The sequence below is a fragment of the Onychostoma macrolepis genome, chromosome 08 (assembly GCF_012432095.1).
Source record: "Onychostoma macrolepis isolate SWU-2019 chromosome 08, ASM1243209v1, whole genome shotgun sequence".
Classification (NCBI taxonomy): domain Eukaryota; kingdom Metazoa; phylum Chordata; class Actinopteri; order Cypriniformes; family Cyprinidae; genus Onychostoma; species Onychostoma macrolepis.
Window position 1 is genome coordinate 10044610 of NC_081162.1, and position 19598 is coordinate 10064207.

At 35.9% G+C, this 19598-nt stretch overlaps 1 protein-coding gene across 19 annotated transcripts in view; it reads right to left on the reverse strand.

Moving 5' to 3' along the window:
* Nucleotides 1-3010: 3010 nt before the first annotated feature.
* rimbp2b (RIMS binding protein 2b) overlaps nucleotides 3011-19598 on the reverse strand; it is a 224815-nt gene continuing 208227 nt past the window's right edge. For all 19 annotated transcript variants that reach the window (XM_058784429.1, XM_058784428.1, XM_058784426.1 and 16 more), the window contains 12 exons: nucleotides 17961-18034; nucleotides 16387-16510; nucleotides 13100-13203; nucleotides 12774-12885; nucleotides 9623-9776; nucleotides 7757-7823; nucleotides 7593-7659; nucleotides 7412-7503; nucleotides 7206-7332; nucleotides 6919-6960; nucleotides 6603-6695; nucleotides 3011-5731 (listed from right to left, as the gene is read on the reverse strand). In XM_058784429.1, the coding sequence (XP_058640412.1) occupies nucleotides 5636-5731; nucleotides 6603-6695; nucleotides 6919-6960; nucleotides 7206-7332; nucleotides 7412-7503; nucleotides 7593-7659; nucleotides 7757-7823; nucleotides 9623-9776; nucleotides 12774-12885; nucleotides 13100-13203; nucleotides 16387-16510; nucleotides 17961-18034 (1152 nt within the window). In that variant the 3' untranslated portion in view covers nucleotides 3011-5635. The remainder of the gene's footprint in view (nucleotides 5732-6602; nucleotides 6696-6918; nucleotides 6961-7205; nucleotides 7333-7411; nucleotides 7504-7592; nucleotides 7660-7756; nucleotides 7824-9622; nucleotides 9777-12773; nucleotides 12886-13099; nucleotides 13204-16386; nucleotides 16511-17960; nucleotides 18035-19598) is intronic.

The following is a 19598-nucleotide window of genomic DNA, read 5'->3' on the forward strand; positions in this document are numbered from 1 at the left end:
AGATAAATTATGACCCAACTTTGGAAGCTTGAAACTCATACGATATAAATGGCTGACGCGAACATACACTATATTGCCAAAAGTATTGGGTCACCCCCTTCTAATGAACAGGTTTGACTACTTTAGTAATTTCCATGAGTACAAATCTTAATGTTTAAGCATATAATGATATTCTAGGGAATTGTGTGCTTCTAATTTTAAAGCAACAGTTTGGACGGGACTCTTTTCTATTCTAACATGACAATGCCTCTGTGTATAAGGCAAGGTTCAAAACGAAATGATTGATTGAGTCAGTGTGGAAGAACTTGACTGGTCTGCAGAAAGCCAAGTTCTAATCCAAGATCTTGAGCCAAAAACTCTTTACCAAACACCAATGACTTGTACATACACTATATGGACAAACGTATTGGGACACCCCCTTCTTTAGAACAGAAAAAGGCACTTCCAAAACTGTGGCAACAAAGATTTGTATTTCCATCTCTGTTGCCACAGTTTTGGAAGTGTCTAAAATGACTGTAACCAAATGTACAAGTCATTGGTGTTTGGTAAAGAGTTTTTGGCTCAAGATCTGCATTTAAAGTCACACCAGAGGTGTTCAGCTTGGATTAGGACTTTCTGCAGACCAGTCAAGTTCTTCCACACTGACTCAATCAATCATTTCTTTTTGAACCTTGTCTTATACACAGAGGCATTGTCATGTTAGAGTAGAAAAGGGTCCTGTTCAAACTGTTGCTTTAAAATTACAAGCACACAATACCCTAGAATATCATTATATGCTTAAACATTATGATTTGTACTCATGGAAATTACTAAAGTAGTCAAACCTGTTCATTAGAAGGGGGTGACCCATTACTTTTGGCAATATAGTGTATATAACTCCTGTTATGTTGCACAAGTTTAATGATAATATTCCTGATACCTGTATAAAGTGCAATGAGGCAAGTGGTACACTGTACCTCTGTATATGGGAATGTGAGAAAGTGAAGCCTTTTTGGCAAGGTATAATTGATATGATTGACCAAATTCTGTCAAAGAAATTACCACTGGATGATCGCTTTTTATTCATATAGCCTAACAATCCTCTCTTACAAAGCAAAGAGGTCAGATTCATTGAAATGTGTATTTTACAAGCTAAACGAATAATTGCCCTTAATTGGAAAAATATCAATGAGCCAAGAATTGGAAAGTAGATCAAAGAAATGGAGTCAAACACGTCAATGGAAAAGATCACGTATATTGTCAGAAAGAAACAAAACATTTTTGAAGATGTCTGGAGACCTTTTACTAATTTCTTAAGGCACAATGTTAATGTTGCTAGCCTGCTACAACAAGCTCTGAGGGAGTAATATCATGATATTATTTACAGACTTTTTATTTCTTTTAGTTTTTTTTTCTTTCTTTCTTTTCCTTTATCTTCTTTTGTTTGGGGATGGGGTGATGGGAGGGAGAATGTAAAATGTTTGCTGTGTTTACATGATTGTCCTCATTTCAATGACTATCTAGACATGACAACATTGCCCTCTTGTGGTAAAAGTGCATTATTACACTCGCACACACTAATTACAGTAAATATAGTTTACCGAACGCTCTGGAAACAAGTCAGAGACTGAATTTTAAGTTTTGATATATGAACATGTACTAGCCAATGTAAAGGTGTAGCCTACGATATGTGTGATTTATCAGTATTAGCAAGATGAAAAGATATATTATTAAGATGTTGTTAAAGCCTATTTACATGACAGGTCATACAATCCTTAGGTTTGTGAGATATATGACTAGTGAGAAATTTAGTTTTTAATTGTTTTTGCTCTACCTTTTTGTTTTCATTGGAACGAATTAGACTGATGGCATCTTCCCCCCATCCATGTAACAGGAAATTTACTCCATGAGGAGTTGATTAAAAAAGAGGCAGCATTCCCAAATGATCGTCTTCAGGATCAGGAACAGTTTTCCATGTCGTTTTTCAGTAAATCACATTTAGGAGTCCTGGTCATTGTCTTCTCTTTTGGACGTCAATACCGTTTGCATCACCCTATTCACTGAATGAATAAGAACATTATGTGAGCACTCTGCCTGGGTTATTATATCATTCATATTATTAAATTGAACGTTTGGCATATAAACACCTCCACCCCAAACCTAATGATATATGATACCGGTCATTATTCATATTCTGCTCCCCTTCTGCCCATAAAACACGTGTGGCTGATAAGCAGCACTCCTTTAAACCTACATTTGAAAAAGCCGCCTGGGAGCTTCATCTGTCATTTGCAGTGAACGTAATCAATGAATCTGCATAATCTGCTTTTGTATCTCAACTGTACTCCACCCGGTCACGCTGTAATCTGCCAAATCTATGAGACATCGAGCATGTAAGAGGTTTTTAATGTGTATCACTAGCTCTGACATGAGCCATGATGACACTTCCTGCAGAACAAGCGTCATTTTCTCCAGTCTTGGCAAAAAAAACAAAACAAAACAAAAAAAACCCCAGTAAAACGTTATGTGACTAATGTTCAGTCCTGTCTGTTTGTTTTTCATTCCACTGTCTGCGGTCTGTTTCTTTCTTCACTCATTGGGTGCTGTAACACTGTTCATAACGTATTAGATACGCTACCAGCACATGATAATAATAAGAAATGTTTATTGAGGAGTAAATCATGATATTAGAATGATTTCTGAAGAAGACTGGAGGAATGATGCTGGAAATTCAGTTTTGCCATCACAGGAATACATATAGGCTAATATAATACACAATATTTCGTCCCAAGCGTTTTAATGATGCTTTCAGGACCACCACCATCATCCAGGTTGTTAGACATAAAATAGAAAACATTTCTGTGATAAAACACTTGTAAACTATAAAAACCCTGGAAATCGTCTCTGAATAGTAGGCTATAGGATTATAGCTGAATTCGAATTCTCAAAGCTTAATTAGAAGGGAATGTTTTTAAAACATAAAATGGTAAATTAAAACTCAAATGCAGCAATGTCTAAAGAGACAGTTTTATTCAAATTAGCTGTACAGGGCATATTACATAATGACTTTCATTAAAATATAATGTGGCAAATACAATGAAAATGTTATCGGTTTTTATTTTACATGTGAAGTCGATCAGCATGGGAATGGCTTCAATGCCTCACTCTCCATATGAAATCATTCTTCACGGTAAACCCTAATGAAGGACTCACAGAGGGGGTCCCTGTCCAACATAAACACAGAAAATACATTTAATAAGCTCATCAATATCCATCACATATCCTCATCCTCTTGGTAAATAAACAGTCAGCATTATGGGGAGAGTTTTTTAGGAATTCACATCAGGAAACTGATATTTGAAATGAACAGTAACAGATTTCTGCAGTTTGTATTTATTTTTTTTTTTTGGTTATATTAAATAAATTCTGCAGATTTACCCTCAAAATGAATAATCAGATCTCTTATAAATGACACTCTTATAAAAGAGATATGTAGGAATATAGGACTTACAAATATGTACAACGCATGTATGTCATATCACAGTACAGTTTTCAGACTTAAATAAAACTTTTATTTTGCATAAAAGAGAACTGTGAAAATTCATTTGCATTAGAACAGAATAAATCAAGAAAACAATAAAAAGAAAAAAATTCACAGAAAGATTTCTCACATTATAAACTTAAGAACAACACTCTTTGCTGGAATTTGGAGGGCTAAGTCACTTTCTCTGTTAAAGTCACTTTATATTTTACAGCATCATCTCAAAACTCTGCTATGGCCATTTGTGTGTGAGTTCTGAGATCATACTGCACTATTTAATACCTCTGAAGCATGTGTAAATCCAATCTTATATGGTGTATTATCACTCTATGTTCCTGCTGATAATAATGTCAACATTTTCAAAAGCAAAACATCACATGAATGGGTTAAAGACACACAGATATAGTGAATGTCCCTTGATTGAGAGACACTGCATAAACAGTTATTTTCAAATATTAAATAACAATCAGACAAGAAGTGCACTTGGCCTTTAAATGTTCATTTGGGAGAAATTTCGGTACTAAAACAAAGTACCTTTTGCGATTTGTTCTTGGCGGAGAGCATGAACACTAAGGCATTCACTCACAAACTACAAATAATAGCTGATTAAGCTATAATGTTGAGAAAATAAGTATTATGAAACTGAATAAGAAGATCTTTTAAGCAGTATCAAAGTCTTGTTGGAACATGACAACAATAATTTAAAGATATACTGTATTATGGTGACACATTAATAATACACTGACCTGTTTTGGTACCAATAAATACGTCTACGATGGCACAATTACAGACAATTACGCAATTACACAATTACGCATGGCTGTGTGTGTCTGTGCTATATACATAACAAAAGTGTCCACCTTTATGAAATGACGCAAACTGATATATATCATGACATGAGAAAACTATTTGGCACTGTGCATGAATACGGTACAATTAGGTGTTTAGTTACTGAGACACAAGTCCCATGTTTATTGTTCTAAGGAATTATTCAATAAAGTATTATCTAACATGAAATATAGCATGAAACACACCAAATGTCTGTAAGGCTTGTCCAACTTTAGAGGTCTTGACCTTCTCAACAGCATCAAATTATTTAAACGATACAACAATGCCATATCCATTGTAGTATAAAACTGAATGTATTTTTTAATATCATATTATTTTAATAATTAATATTAGTATTTACACATTAACACAATTTATTAATTCATTTATGCTAATCACCAAAAACAGTATTATTTATCTGCATCTCATAGTTCTCATGCAACCCTGTTATTATACGATTTTTTTTACTTTTAAAAAAAGTCACATTCACTCACACACACACGTATATAATAAAGTTGTGCAATATTATAAATGACCTTCTGAGGTTGACCATCAACATACTGTGGAGGTTCATCACTTATTTTCACTGACCTCTTTTTGAAAAAAGCCTATTTGGTTTAACACAAGTGCCATTTACATTACTAGATTTTTTATTTTTTTATTTTTTTTTAAAAAGAGAGAAAACCATCACAATAATGGGGAAGATCTCCAGAGATTTTCACCAGTATTGTACTTCTCGTCCAGGTCTAATTTTAAGCCATAGCCGATAGACAGGTGGACATGGATTAATAGAAGCCGCTACTTCACTCAGGCCGGTTGCAAAAGTGTTCTCATTAAAGTTGAGACTCTCCAGACTTTGTACTCGATGATTCTTCTGTTTAAAGGATGGCCAAACAGTGGTCCAAATGTAGCACGGGTCTAGTGTGTGGTCCAAAAAAATCAAAGCAAGGAAACACTGTTACAGTACAGGTACTGTATCTCAGGAGAGTCTCCTGTCTGTGAGAGTTAGTGTTTTCCTCAGCACACCACATTTTTAGCAAACCATGTACTCCTTCATCCCAACAATGGGCCGTGTGTCTTCATCCTACGTTTGTGTTAGAGAGCTCATCAGCAGGAGGAAATGACATCAGAGAACTTTGTGTTGTGAGTTAACTATCCTACATTTAGCTGCAAGTGTTTGTAGCTATTTCATCATTTGAAGTCCATTTGAAGTGTGATATAGAAAGGCACATGTTCTATAAGAAATACTATGCTGTTGTCCTCTTGCTCTGTTTGGACCAGAAGCCATTATACTGCTGACAAATCTATGCGGTTGGCGGAGTTGGTGCTTTTGTCCCATGTGTTCATCTTTGTGGGAGTCACACCGCCCTTGTTGCCGTTCATCTGCAAAAGAAAACCATATTAATACAGGCTTGTGTTCTAATACCCTTGTGAAAAAGAAGTGTGCTTACTTGTATTGAATGTGCACTTGTAGTGTACTTAAAAAAAAAAAAAAAAAGTTTTTTTTTTTTTTTAAATGACCTCACTTGCAATCAACATAATAATGATAAAAAAAAGTCAGTTAAGTGTGTTGTGTAATAATGTAAACTTACAAGTTTTACTTTTAAGTACTCATATTATGTTTACTCGTAATCTTTTGTCATGCTTTAAATAAGTAGTTGACTAACAAAAAGCACTTACTAAAATACTAATACTAAAGCACTTGTAAAGTATGCGATTAAGTGTACTGTGGTGTGTTATTTGATATTATAATAAAAGTGAGCTTTTTATGTTCCAAACTGCAACTTCATCAAAAAATGTGTGATTTACACACATTATATTATATAAACAAACTTTTATTTTTGATGCGATTAATCGATTTGACAGCCCTAGTGCAATTACAAATATATTTAAAGACATGATGCAACTTTTATTAGGAATGATATTTAAGTACATTTTAGTTTACCATAAATGCTTGTCAGTACATTTGGCAGTGCACATTATCCACATTATTATCCACATTTCAAATAGAAGTAATTATAAAATTACAAAAAGATGAACTCAAGTTCTACTTCAGTGGGTCAAAAATGCACTCTTAAGTTCAACTAACTGCATTTAATATAATTTAAATTATAATGTGTTTTATTGTACATAATATGCAATTAATTGTCCAAAAACATTACATTTAATTCATTAAAAAACATTCATGACATTCATTTTCACAAGTGAAAACATGAACACAAATGTAAAAATGAAAAGAACTGGAATTACTCACTATGTCTGAGTTGAAAGGTTTGACGTTGATGTTGCGGATTGAGCTGCTGGTTAAAGTCCACACTTTGGTTTTGTGTTTGAAAGCAGCCCTCACCTGTAGAGCAGTAACAAGACATGAAACCAGTTAACAAACAGCATGATTGACACATTTGCTCTGGTTTTAATATGGAAACGAGATTGTAATAGTTTAAAAGTGTTTCTCTGTAAATGCTTTCACATAATGCAGTATCAAATTAACATCACTAGATGGCGATTACACAATTTTCAGCTGACATACAGCACAGACTTCTGACACAGCTGCACAAACACACTCTTACCTCAGAGTTTAACAGACAGTGAAACAGGAATATGAAGAACCCCTTTGAGGAATAAAAGAAAAACAACAGATAACACTAAATGTTGTGAAAGCGCTCCAATTCACATCTGCAAAAGTTCTTACAAGTCAGTCCAGGTCCAAAGTCATTTCAAACATTGTTATGTCTCATATTTTTTTTAAGCTGTCATTGTTTGGCGAATGTGCGATTGACTTTGGAGGCTGTAAACTGAGTCAAAATCAATCGGTTTGCTGGTGAAACTGTTATTTTACACAGTAGTGATGCCTGACCTGTAGTGAGTTAAACACTGCAAACATGTACTGGAAAAGCAGGGAGTGGTCATTCACCGCCAGGACCCCAAAGATCCACGATATGCCCAGGATGGGCAAGAGTACCGCCACCGCTTTAGTCGTAAGCCTAGAAAGACAATCACGCATATGACAAAAAGCAAACGCACGATGGCTGATTTTACAATCATGATAGCAGATAAACTCACTTCACAGAGTTGGCGTCTCCGTGAACCTTGTAGTTTTCAGCACTGATCCTGGATATGATCCGTGTCACAGCTATCAAAATGCCAATGTTCACCTGGATGGCAGAGATTACAACATTACAAGTGTTCCTGTCATGCTCACCTAACGTAGTGCATGTAACACACCTTATTAACAGCTGCTTACCATAATAACAAACAGAGCAGGGGCTACAAAAGCCCAAATCGCCCCATTCTTCAGAGACAGCCAGCAACTAATATAGAGAAAGACAAAACAAGATGGACAAATGACATAAGACAAGTCATCTTTTCTCTTCAAACTGGATTTTGCCATGACCCATGGTAACTTACTTGCCGGACTCTCCATAGCTGTTTAGTGAAGAGGTCATAGACACCACACATATGACCAAAGGACATCCTGAGTAAAGACGTGAACAGTTTTAGAGGAAAGTTTCATAAGTAACTATTTCAAACAGTGATAGCAGTGCCCTGACATCTTATACTTAATTGAAAAGTACTTCAAACTACATTTCCTTGTAATTCAGGTATAATTATTATAAACAGACGATTTACAAACTTTTAATAACTCATTTGTCACATTGTAGGATCATTTTAATGATCTGCAAAAAGATAATTTGGCTAAAAAATAGTGAGAAATGCAAATATGCAAACACACACTAATAAATATGGTAACACATATGATTTATAATTTATTAAATAATGTAAATTTTTAAATATACTATTTCACAATCTTAATTTATACAACTTAAAATTTGGACAAGAAAATACATTTATGCTATTATTCAGCAAGGATGCATTAAATTGATCAAAAGTGACAGGTTTTTACTTTGTTACACAATATTTCTATTTTAAATATCTGCACTGTTTTCAACATTGATAATGATAAGAAATGTTTACCAAATCAGGATATTAGAATGATTTCTAAAGGATCATGTGACACGGAAGACTGGAGGAATGATGTTGAAAATTCAGCTTTGCCATCACGAGAATATAATACATTTTAAAATATATTAAAAGAGAAAACATCAATTTTATTTTAAATTGTAATAATAATTCACAATATATACTATATTATATAGTATAAAGTATAAAGAGTTAATAGCTTAGTAGTGTTGTCAAATCCCTCTCTCCCTCTCACCATATGTTTTTGTTATATATGAATGACGTGATAAAAGACAAATGTTTGCGGGGAAAAAACCTGGAACGGTATTGGAGCTAAAAATACCTTGTTGTAAAACCCAGCGTAGAAGTTTTCAGATTATGTCGAAGGAACTAAAATAAGAACTTTTGGACTGTAGCCGGCTGTTTCGTGCCACCATAAATAAAGAGCAGCCTGGCTGTGCCAAAGGCTTTTAGAAAGGGAGTAGACTTCAGTCTGAAGTAATGACTCAAGTTTAACAAAGCCTGTTTTCTTCATCCACACTGAGCCTATCACCCGTGTCACTATGGATACAAATAAACATGTCTAATTATTCAACACTTTATCATATGTAATAATGGAAAACACCTTCAGTTATCATGATGCCAACTTTGCATGTACTAATAAAAGTGTATATTGATTTACTTCAAGGCCCCTTGTAGCTCTGGCAATGTCATTTTATGTGAGGAAAAAAAGGCTGATTATAAACTGTTCTCAAAAGAGCGAGAGAGCACATGGTGTCTATTATCACATATGCACATTTGAGATCAGGTCAGTTAATAACAGTGACGGCATCATTAGCGATGACCCACTGAAGATTTAATGTCCTTTAATCTACTGACATCTCAGACAGACCGTAGCGCACAAATGTATTCTTTTCCTCTCCTTTTCAACGACACTGCAACATCAGTTATGGTTGAGGGAGGTGCCTGATCTCTCTCAGCACTAATGCCTGCCATGGGACAACCTCATTTGACTCTCTTGGGTTTGTGCATTACGCTTAATCGGGTTGTTTAAGGCAAATGAAACTGATCTGATGTTTTCTTCTCAGCATGTAATGATTTGTAAGTCAGTTCAAGCATGTCTGGGTGTAGTTTATATGAATGTGTATGTATACAAGGGACAAATTCACTAAAAAGTGCCACTGAAAAAATGTCATGTGTACGCACATGAATCAGTGAAGGCATAGAGTGCCAATAAAGTATGCCAGATTGTGGTGGTCTGCTGCATTCTCCACACCTAGTTCTCAGAACCAGTCTGCAAGATGTAGTACTCACCCCATCCGATGGCATAGTAATAAAAGTGCTTGCTGCCCTCTGAGCCGAACACCTTGATCACCATGCTGTATAGATGCAGCCCTTCCACCAGCATCCAGGCGAACGCACACAGGAAGAAGAAATGCAGCAATACGGCCATGATCTTACACGGGAGCTGGGAGAGAGAGGACAGTTTCATTTGCTGCGACCCTTCGGATCAGGACAAGCGTCTAGACAAAATGCACTGTACCGAAAACGGATCTATTTTGTTCATCTTAGCTAATGTAACACATGTTGTTTAAATAAACATATGGGTGACAGAGTGGTTGAGCTCAGTGATCTCAGCACTGACATTACCATAGCACGATTTCAGCCAAGTCCTCAGACAGAGGAAGCACAATCTAATTAAGTGAGTATCAAATGAATCTGTCCGTAATGCCAGAGGCATGTTAGGAGATTAGTGGAGTCATCATCGGCTCTTTCCACCTTATTAGATTTCTTTATGTAATGACAACATGCTGGTTCCGATACTGATGATGATACGATAATCACCATAGACGACAAACACTATTAAACAATCACATGTTGTAAATGAGATGTCGATTTAATTCGAACATTTCAAAAGCAAGCTTTTTCCAACAATATTTGTGTGGAGACTCTCATTTTTATTTTAGTCAATACATTTTTTTTCACTGATGTTTTTAGTGCAGAACTGCGCTCTACAGTGGCTCTTATACAGTGGCCCAGTAGTCCACAAGACAACAAAATCGCCACAACACAACACGGATTGTGCTAATTTCATTGTGTTGTGCCTTTTTTCTGTTGTGTTGTGCTAATTTCATTGTGTTGTAGTTTGTTTCCGCTGTGTCGTGATTTGTTTCCGTTGTGTTGCGGCTTGTTTCCATTGTGTTGTGCTAATTTTGTTCTGTCGCAATTTGTTTCCGTTGTGTTGCAGTTTGTTTCCATTGTGCTGTGCTAATTTTGTTGTGTTGCGGCTTGTTTCCATTGTGTTGTTCTAATTTTGTTGTGTTGCGGCTTGTTTCCATTGTGTTGTTCTAATTTTGTTGTGTTGCGGCTTGTTTCCATTGTGTTGTGCTAATTTTTTTGTGTCGCGATTTGTTTCCGTTGTGTTGTGCTAATTTTGTTGTGTTGCGATTTGTTTCCTTTGTGTTGTGGCTTGTTTCCATTGTGTTGTGCTAATTTTGTTGTGTCGCGATTTGTTTCCGTTGTGTTGCGGCTTGTTTCCATTGTGTTGTGCTAATTTTTTGTGTCGCGATTTGTTTCCGTTGTGTTGTGCTAATTTTGTTGTGTCGCGATTTGTTTCGTTGTGTTGCGGCTTGTTTCCATTGTGTTGTGCTAATTTTGTTGTGTCGCGATTTGTTTCCGTTGTGTTGCGGCTTGTTTCCATTGTGTTGTGCTAATTTTGTTGTGTTGCGGCTTGTTTCCATTGTGTTGTTCTAATTTTGTTGTGTTGCGCTTGTTTCCATTGTGTTGTTCTAATTTTGTTGTGTTGCGGCTTGTTTCCATTGTGTTGTGCTAATTTTTTTGTGTCGCGATTTGTTTCGCTTGTGTTGTGCTAATTTTGTTGTGTTGCGATTTGTTTCCTTTGTGTTGTGGCTTGTTTCCATTGTGTTGTGCTAATTTTGTTGTGTCGCGATTTGTTTCCGTTGTGTTGCGGCTTGTTTCCATTGTGTTGTGCTAATTTTTTTGTGTCACGATTTGTTTCCGTTGTGTTGTGCTAATTTTGTTGTGTCGCGATTTGTTTCCGTTGTGTTGCGGCTTGTTTCCATTGTGTTGTGCTAATTTTGTTGTGTCGCGATTTGTTTCCGTTGTGTTGCGGCTTGTTTCCATTGTGTTGTGCTAATTTTGTTGTGTCGCGATTTGTTTCCTTTGTGTTGTGGCTTATTTCCATTGTGTTGTGCTAATTTTGTTGTGTCGCGATTTGTTTCCGTTGTGTTGCGGCTTGTTTCCATTGTGTTTTGCTAATTTTGTTGTGTCGTGATTTGTTTCCGTTGTGTTGCGGCTTGTTTCCATTGTGTTGTGCTAATTTTGTTCTGTCGCAATTTGTTTCCGTTGTGTTGCGGTTTGTTTCCATTGTGCTGTGCTAATTTTGTTGTATTGCGGCTTGTTTCCGTTGTGTTGTGCTAATTTTGTTCTGTCGCAATTTGTTTCCGTTGTGTTGTAGTTTGTTTCCATTGTGTTGTGCTAATTTTGTTGTATTGCGGCTTGTTTCCGTTGTGTTGTGCTAATTTTGTTCTGTCGCAATTTGTTTCCGTTGTGTTGTAGTTTGTTTCCATTGTGTTGTGCTAATTTTGTTGTGTTGCGATTTGTTTCCGTTGTGTTGTGGCTTGTTTCCATTGTGTTGTGCTAATTTTGTTGTGTCGCGATTTGTTTCCGTTGTGTTGTGGCTTGTTTCCATTGTGTTGTGCCAATTTTGTTGTGTCGCGATTTGTTTCCGTTGCGTTGTGGCTTGTTTTGTGTTCATTTCGTTGTGGCTTTTTTCCATTGTGTTGTCCTAATTTTGTTGTGTTGTGGAGATTTTGTTGTGTTGTGCACTACTGGGCCACCTTACTCTTAACAAGGATGACTTAATCAGGGTTGTTATCATTAATTAAAACGAAAATTATTTTTGTTAATTATTATTTTTGAACTAAAACATTAAAATAAAGCTGAAATAAAATAAAATACAAATGTTAAGATGGAAAACCTACACTTTTTTAAAACTAAAATAAACTAAATTAAACCTGATTAGTAACATTAAAAAAACATAAAAAAACTGACAAAAAATTAACTAAAATGAAAAAGAAAATTGAGAGTATAAAAAAATTAATAAATAAAAGCCCATTCAATATATTAAGAAAAAATATAATAGTATATAAATAATACAAAAATAATACTGGACTTAATGATATAACAAGGATGACTTAAAAGTATTTAAATTTATAAATGATTATTAATATATTAAAGTAATCTAAATACAAATTCTAAAAAAAACAAAACAAACAAAAATACATGAAATCAAATTTCTTTTTATTTTCCCTATACAACTATTATTTGTAATTCAAGAATATACAGTTCTTCTTCTTATTATTTTATCTGTTATTGTGTTGGACAACGGAGGGCCTTTGTCAAAATTGCTGAATTAAGATGAACCTGTGTTAGATGGACTCACCGTGCTGGGATTGAAGCGGAAACTGATGAGCAGAAGGATCTGAGCGACTAAGATTGCAAATGCCAAGTTTGCATGAATATGGTAACGCTGATTACGAATGGTGCTAACGGACCTGTATGCACAGGAAAAAAAAAAAAGTATACATTTTTTAATGATGCAGAAACATTAAAAGCTTTTAGTGTTTAATTCATTGAAATTTCAAATTATTATATTTAATAAATCAAAAAGAAAATTAGAAGTTTAGCAATGTGAATAAAACATTTTTGACCATGTTTATATAGTAGATTAAAATCATGCATGTTCACAGAGCATTGTGGGATACTTACGACAGGACGGCAAAGGTGACCAGTGTAATTGCCAGGCAGAAAATAGAGATAGAGCAGCCGATGTAGCTAATGGTGGACAGCGCCACCTTGTGGGCCTTTGAGAGCTGAGGTGGAGACAAACATGACAGCATAGGCAATGAGATGATGAAAATGTCTGAAGTTGGTCTAGTGTACAGCAATGAAGGGGGGTTAAAGGCATTGAAAACCCCAAGAAGTTACTACAAATAAGAAATACTGAATACCACAGCAACAGTCCACTGATTGTAAAGTCAAAGGTTACTGATGACCAGCTGCACAGGGATTGATGTTCGTATAATATTAAATGACTTGGCAATTTCAAGATCATTTCATCAGAACAAACCTGCATGAGTCTGACAATCAATCATTTCTTGGAACAAGTTTTTTTTTCATAAAGAGCACTAACTATTCACAGACATGGTAGACCGAAGGTTAAAAAAAGATGAACAGTTGCTTTATGAATACAAATATCAAATTCAGTCTCTATACACACTAATCCTCAATATTTCACTCTTCTGGAACCTGTTATACACTACTGTTCAAAAGATTTGAGTCAATAATAAAATTTAAGGAAATTAATACTTTTATTCAGAAACAATGCATTAAATTAAACAACAATTTACAGTAAAGACATTTAAAATTTAAGATTACATTTTAATTAAAAAAAGCTATAAAAATTAATATTTTGAATGTTCAATTCAACAAAGAATCCTGAAAAAAAAAATGTATTGCAGTTTTCATAAAAACATTAATCAGCACAACTATTTTCAACTTTCGACTAATAATAAATAAAAATGTTTTTGAGCAGCAAATCAGCATACTGGAATGATTTCTAAAGGATCATGTGACACTGAAGACTGGAGTAATGATGCTGAAAATTCAGCTTTGCATAAGAATCAATTACATTATAAAATAATTATAATAGAAAACAGTTCTTTTAAATTGCATTGTTTCACAATATTATTGTTTTTACTGTATTTTTATCAAATAAATGCAGCCTTGGTGAACAATAAAACAAAAAATGACTACTAAAACTTGCTTGGTCAGTTTGATACGAGCTTTTAAGTACTGGTTTCATAAATGTTTCAAAACTTGACAAAACTTGATTTTGCAAGTAAACAGAGTGTGTAAAATGGTGATAAAAAAGGAAAATATCACTGTTTCTGGCACAAAAACCCTTGACTAACACTACAGGTGGAAAGATTTCCATGCTACGACACCTTAAGCATCTGCTGGTAAAGAGCGAACAGATTTATTCCAGAACATCCGTTAGGAAATAGAGCTGTATTGTTAAGGCTCCTCTGACCCAGTGCCAGTAATTGGTACTCAGTGTTGCGTCTGCACGCCGGACCCATTGGCAGTTGTTTTCCCCCATAATTCTATTTCCGTGCGTGGGTTCGATCGTACATTAACTCCGTTTCCTGCCTTGTGATTATCATGGGCCCAGAATATCGAGGATCTGCGGAGCGGTGGAGAAAGCACGATCTCCTCCAGGCTTGAAGTATTGAGGTGAGCCGCTAATTGAGGCCCCGGCAGAGGCGGGCATTAGCATCAAAGCTCCAGAGGAGATGATTACATGACTGAGCGAGGACAGATTTTCTCAACAAACACATGCAGATGATAGACGCAGAAGAGCCAAGCTGCACCTGGGTGCCTCGGTTTGGCTCGTGCACGGATCTCGAAATGGCAATCTGCCTTCGTGTCTCTCATCTTCACAAACATGTCCCTACTTTGCGAGTAGTTGTTGCTGACAGGGTCTTTAGCCTGAGTTAAATTTGCTCTTCAGCTCTCTTTAAATAAATCAACAGGACAAGGGATACCAAAATATCAAGCTGTGCCTGTCGTTCAGTATTTCAAAGGCAGATGTTATTTACAAGCGTTCTCTGACAAATGACAATCCATCTGTCCACCCAAAAAGAGCCCACAGTCTTCGACCCGCATTGGCGGCCTGTGACTAGCAGCCTCTCTCGAGGCGCTTTCACACACAACGACGGGTTTCGAATGAACTTGAAACAAAATCCAGCACGTCACCCTTGGAGAAGTGTCTTAACTACGTCCAAATTGTCTTCTTGCTTAAAGCTCTGCTGCTGATTTACTGAGAGTCTTGGCCAATCAAAACATCAAGCCCTGCATGCTGTTGGCTCGCTGAAGACGAGAAACACAGTTAGCATTGCATTCATCGCAGTGCCTTGGTGTTTTTAGAGATCCCTGCTGGGAAATGACCTACATGCTCAATCAAGGAATCTTGAGAAATTCCACTAACGTCAGGGTCCGCTGCCAGTTTTGTATTATACATGCATATTTCTTGATATATACAGCTTAGATAAGCTTAGCTAGTCAGACCAAATGAGTAAATAAAAAAAAAAACACACAAGAAACATGGTACATTTTTAAAATATTTTTTGGAGCATAATATCTATAGGTTATACTAACACTACTGCTCAGGTGCAGGGTCAGTAAGATTTTTTTTTTTAAAGAAATATATTTACAACATACTTTTATTCAACAAGGATGCATTAAACTGATGAAAAGTGTCAGTGCTTACTATGGTTACAAAAGGTTTCTATTTCAAAGAAATGTTCTTATGCAAAAAAGGTGAATATGCAGAGATGTCAATGTCTGCTTGTGCATATCTCTGTGTGAGGATTCAGTTCTCCTATTTGCATCAAAATTAGAAATAAATTGCATGATTTCATTTAAAATGGGCCATTGAGATTGAATGCATTCTTGCATTCGTAACAGATGGAATGGAGAAAATCACAGAGGTCTCAAAATGTGTTTTTTTTAAGCTGAATGCTTGCTTTACTTAAACGGAATCCTAAAATGGGGCTCTCGTGGTGAAACTTTGCAGAATCAATAATAATGAAAGCAACTAAATAGTACAGTAAAGCAGTAAAATGTGTTATTCCTAACAATGTAATTTGTAAAACTGTACAAAATAGAAAAAAAGAAAATAAAAAGTATATGGATATATACAAAAAAAGTATAAGTATACTATTCAATTGTTTGGGGTCGATAAGATTTTTCTTTTCAGGATTCTCAGGACTAATAGAAAGTCAGTACAGCATTTATTTGAAATAGTAACAAATGTCTTTACTGTCACACTAATCAATTTAATGTTCCATGGAGGAAGAAAACAGAATTGTGCAAAGTTCTTGAAATATTTGAATCAACTTAATATTTAGCCAAAGCAAGCAAGACGAATGGTAACTCATCTATGGCACAAAATAAAACTAGCACCAGAGAGAGCAACCCTGAGAGTGCCTCACCTCCATGGGAACCACTTGCATAAGGATGGCAAAGTTTGTCAGATGGTTACACAAGCAAATAGAGAAGGACAGGTTTCCATCAGCTCTCACACACCCCTCATTGGACCACACAGCCTCCTTGGAGCTGAAACACACACATACATACAGGTTTAATTGAGCATTACAGTTGCTGGAGTTATTCATTGTTTATATTGAAACCATACACATTCACACCCTCGCCCAGCGTTAATGGAATTACCAGCGAGTTATTAATCAAATCAGATCTAAACGAAATCAAAACTAATGCAAGACCCCATTAATTTCAGTGCGAGCAAATATTCCAGCTTCATCATTCCATTATAGATGCAGTCATTTATTAAATGCCCACATGGGAGAAAGAGTGAATGAGCATGAAAAAGAATGAGAGAGAGAGAGAAGACAAGAAAGTCTCAATCCAAATCAAACATGCTCCATTTCAAATTATTCACATTTTTCACATGATCCTAAGAATTGGCTTCGTTTATTGGCTTTAAGTGATTTTTCGGGTATAACTATTATGGTATAAAATAGCTTTTTATTAAAAACAGACTTTCATAATTTCTAAGTGACATGGTTGAATGATGAATTGGAAGACAAAGATTGGATTGGACTGCTAGAAAAATTACAAGACTGCAAATTCTATTCTTTAAATAGTCACAATCAAAATGCTTAAATTGCTGGATATCACGATGTACATGTGCTAAATGTCATAAATGTAGCCTATGACACTTACGTAGGTAATGGGAGAACAGTGGGACATAAATATAAGACACACATTGATATATTAAAGCACTTCCTGACAAGCTTTAACAGGAAATGTGAAAATGAGACACTAAAAGTGACAGATGGAGAGAGACAGATGAGAGAGAGAGAATATACAGGAAGGACTGCATAAATATCTCTGAACAGTGACACTGAGGATGAAAGTTGGGACACACTCAAAGAGAAACATAAAAAAACATAAATAAAGTGAAAGATATCATAAAAATATCTAAACATGAGTCCCATGCTGCAATTTTTTAAAGAGTTTTAACAGAAACAGCATGTAAAAAAGCTACCATAAAACTGTTAATTGGATAAGACTTTTATATTAAAGTACTGTTAAAACGACGCATTAAGTTTTCATAAGTTTTTATGGAAAAAAATAATAAAAAATAAAATAAAAAATAAAATACTTCATAATTTATAGTAAAAAAGACATTCTCTAAAGTCACCATCACATTTGGCTTGATATTTTATTTAAATACATATTATTTAAATTAAATATTGCTATTTTGTTATTATGGTGGTTATCAGTGTATATTTTAAAGTACACAACGGATTATAGTAGTTCAAGAATGTTGGGATATTAACATCATATTAAGTAAGAAAAAACATAAAAAGCACCAAAATGGCAACCTATAATCCCTGTGAATGTATTTCTGTATTTTTTCTTTCAGTGAATGAAGGCCAAGATAAAATTTTTAGCTATATTCTTGCAAGTTACAAACACATAATTGTAAAAATGAAATCAACATTTGTGTGCATAAATACATATTTGAAGCTGTGTGACCCACCTGTAGTCCAGGAAGGCGCAGTACAGGAACACTTTATTACTTTGGTTTGAGGCCTGGAGTTGCTGTTCTTTACTCTGAAAGACAGGGAACAACACAGTTATGAAATGAAACATCACAGCTGATATGTCGTAACACAGTAAAGTCCTTCTCAGACTCACTCAGGTGCACTCATAAGTGTTGCAGTATCAGTGGTGCAATTTTGCTAAATATCAATAGGTGACATTTCAACATACACACAGTCCTTTCAAGTAAATATACACACTCAGAAACAAGAACGCTTTTAATCTCTTAGTCAGACTCTCAGAACATCTATGACATGACTATATCAGGATGGAGTAAAGAACAGACCCATATTCCAGACAGGAATGGAAACAAGCTGGTAGAGTAGATGAATTATGTTTCGGAAACAGCTTGGAAACTACCTACAGGACATCATCCAGTCTAACTGGTGATTATTTAAGAGAGGAAAGAATTGAGAGAATCGGAAGAACATACTAACTCTGAACATTCAAAATGTGAACCAGTTGTGGCTGCATTTGACAGCAGATAGAAATAAAGATAAGATTACACTCAGGATGACAAGTGAAATTTAATCAGTTTCTTATTTTGGTATTTTTATTTAGATATTATTATAGTTTTTATTAATTTATAAATTTTAATTATTTATTAATTTTATTATATTATATATATTTATTTTAGTTTCAGTTAAAGTTTTGTTTTGTGCAATTTTGTTTTGTGTTGTTATTTATATTAGTTATTGCGTTTATTTTAAAATGTGTGTATATAGTTTTTTATAATTTTTTGATTTCTGTTTTATTTTTGGTTATTCTAGAACATTAAGCTAGAAAATAAGAAATGTGTTGACAACTATATAGTTGCAGTAAGATTAAGTTTGAAAATATTTTATAGTAAGTTAATGTTTATTATGGCGTGCCGATAGAGGATTAGATGTCGATCGCAGCATCGGAGGATGGACAATCGCCGAATCGGACCCAGAGCTGATGGCTGTGCTTTCCCAGGCCGCTGCGAGCATCGGGCTGGAGGCGTGCACACCTCCCAGTCCCGAGCCCTCGCGGCTAGATGATTGGCTCCTCGGCTTGGGCCGTGGCTCGCGACCACACCCTGCTCTGGTTCCTTTCTTCCCGGAAGTGCACGAGGAGTCGTGGACGGCCCCTTTTTACGGCAAGAAGCAGCTTGTCTGCCTCCCCCATCCTTGCTACCCTTGATGGCGGGGCGGCTAGGGGGTACGTTGACATTCCCCCAGGTGGAGAGTGCAGTTGTGGTGCACCTGTGCCCGCAAAACGCCGCCACTTGGAGGAATCGTCTTCGTCTCCCGGGCCAAGCCGCCTCTGCCCTGCATGCCATGGCTATCCTGCGAGCACACCAAGCCAAGGCACTAAAATGCACGAGGGTAGTACCAACCCGAGGTTGAAGCAGGAACTGCACTCGGCGACTGACCTCGCCCTATGGGCAATGGAAGTCACAGCGCAGTCCCTCGGGAAGGCGATGTCCACACTTGTGGTCCAAGAGCGCCATCTATGGCTCAGCCTTGCTGAGAGGAGCGATGTCGACAAAGTGTGCTTTCTTGATGCTCTCGTCTCCCAGGCTGGACCGTTCGGCGACACTGTCGAGGACTGT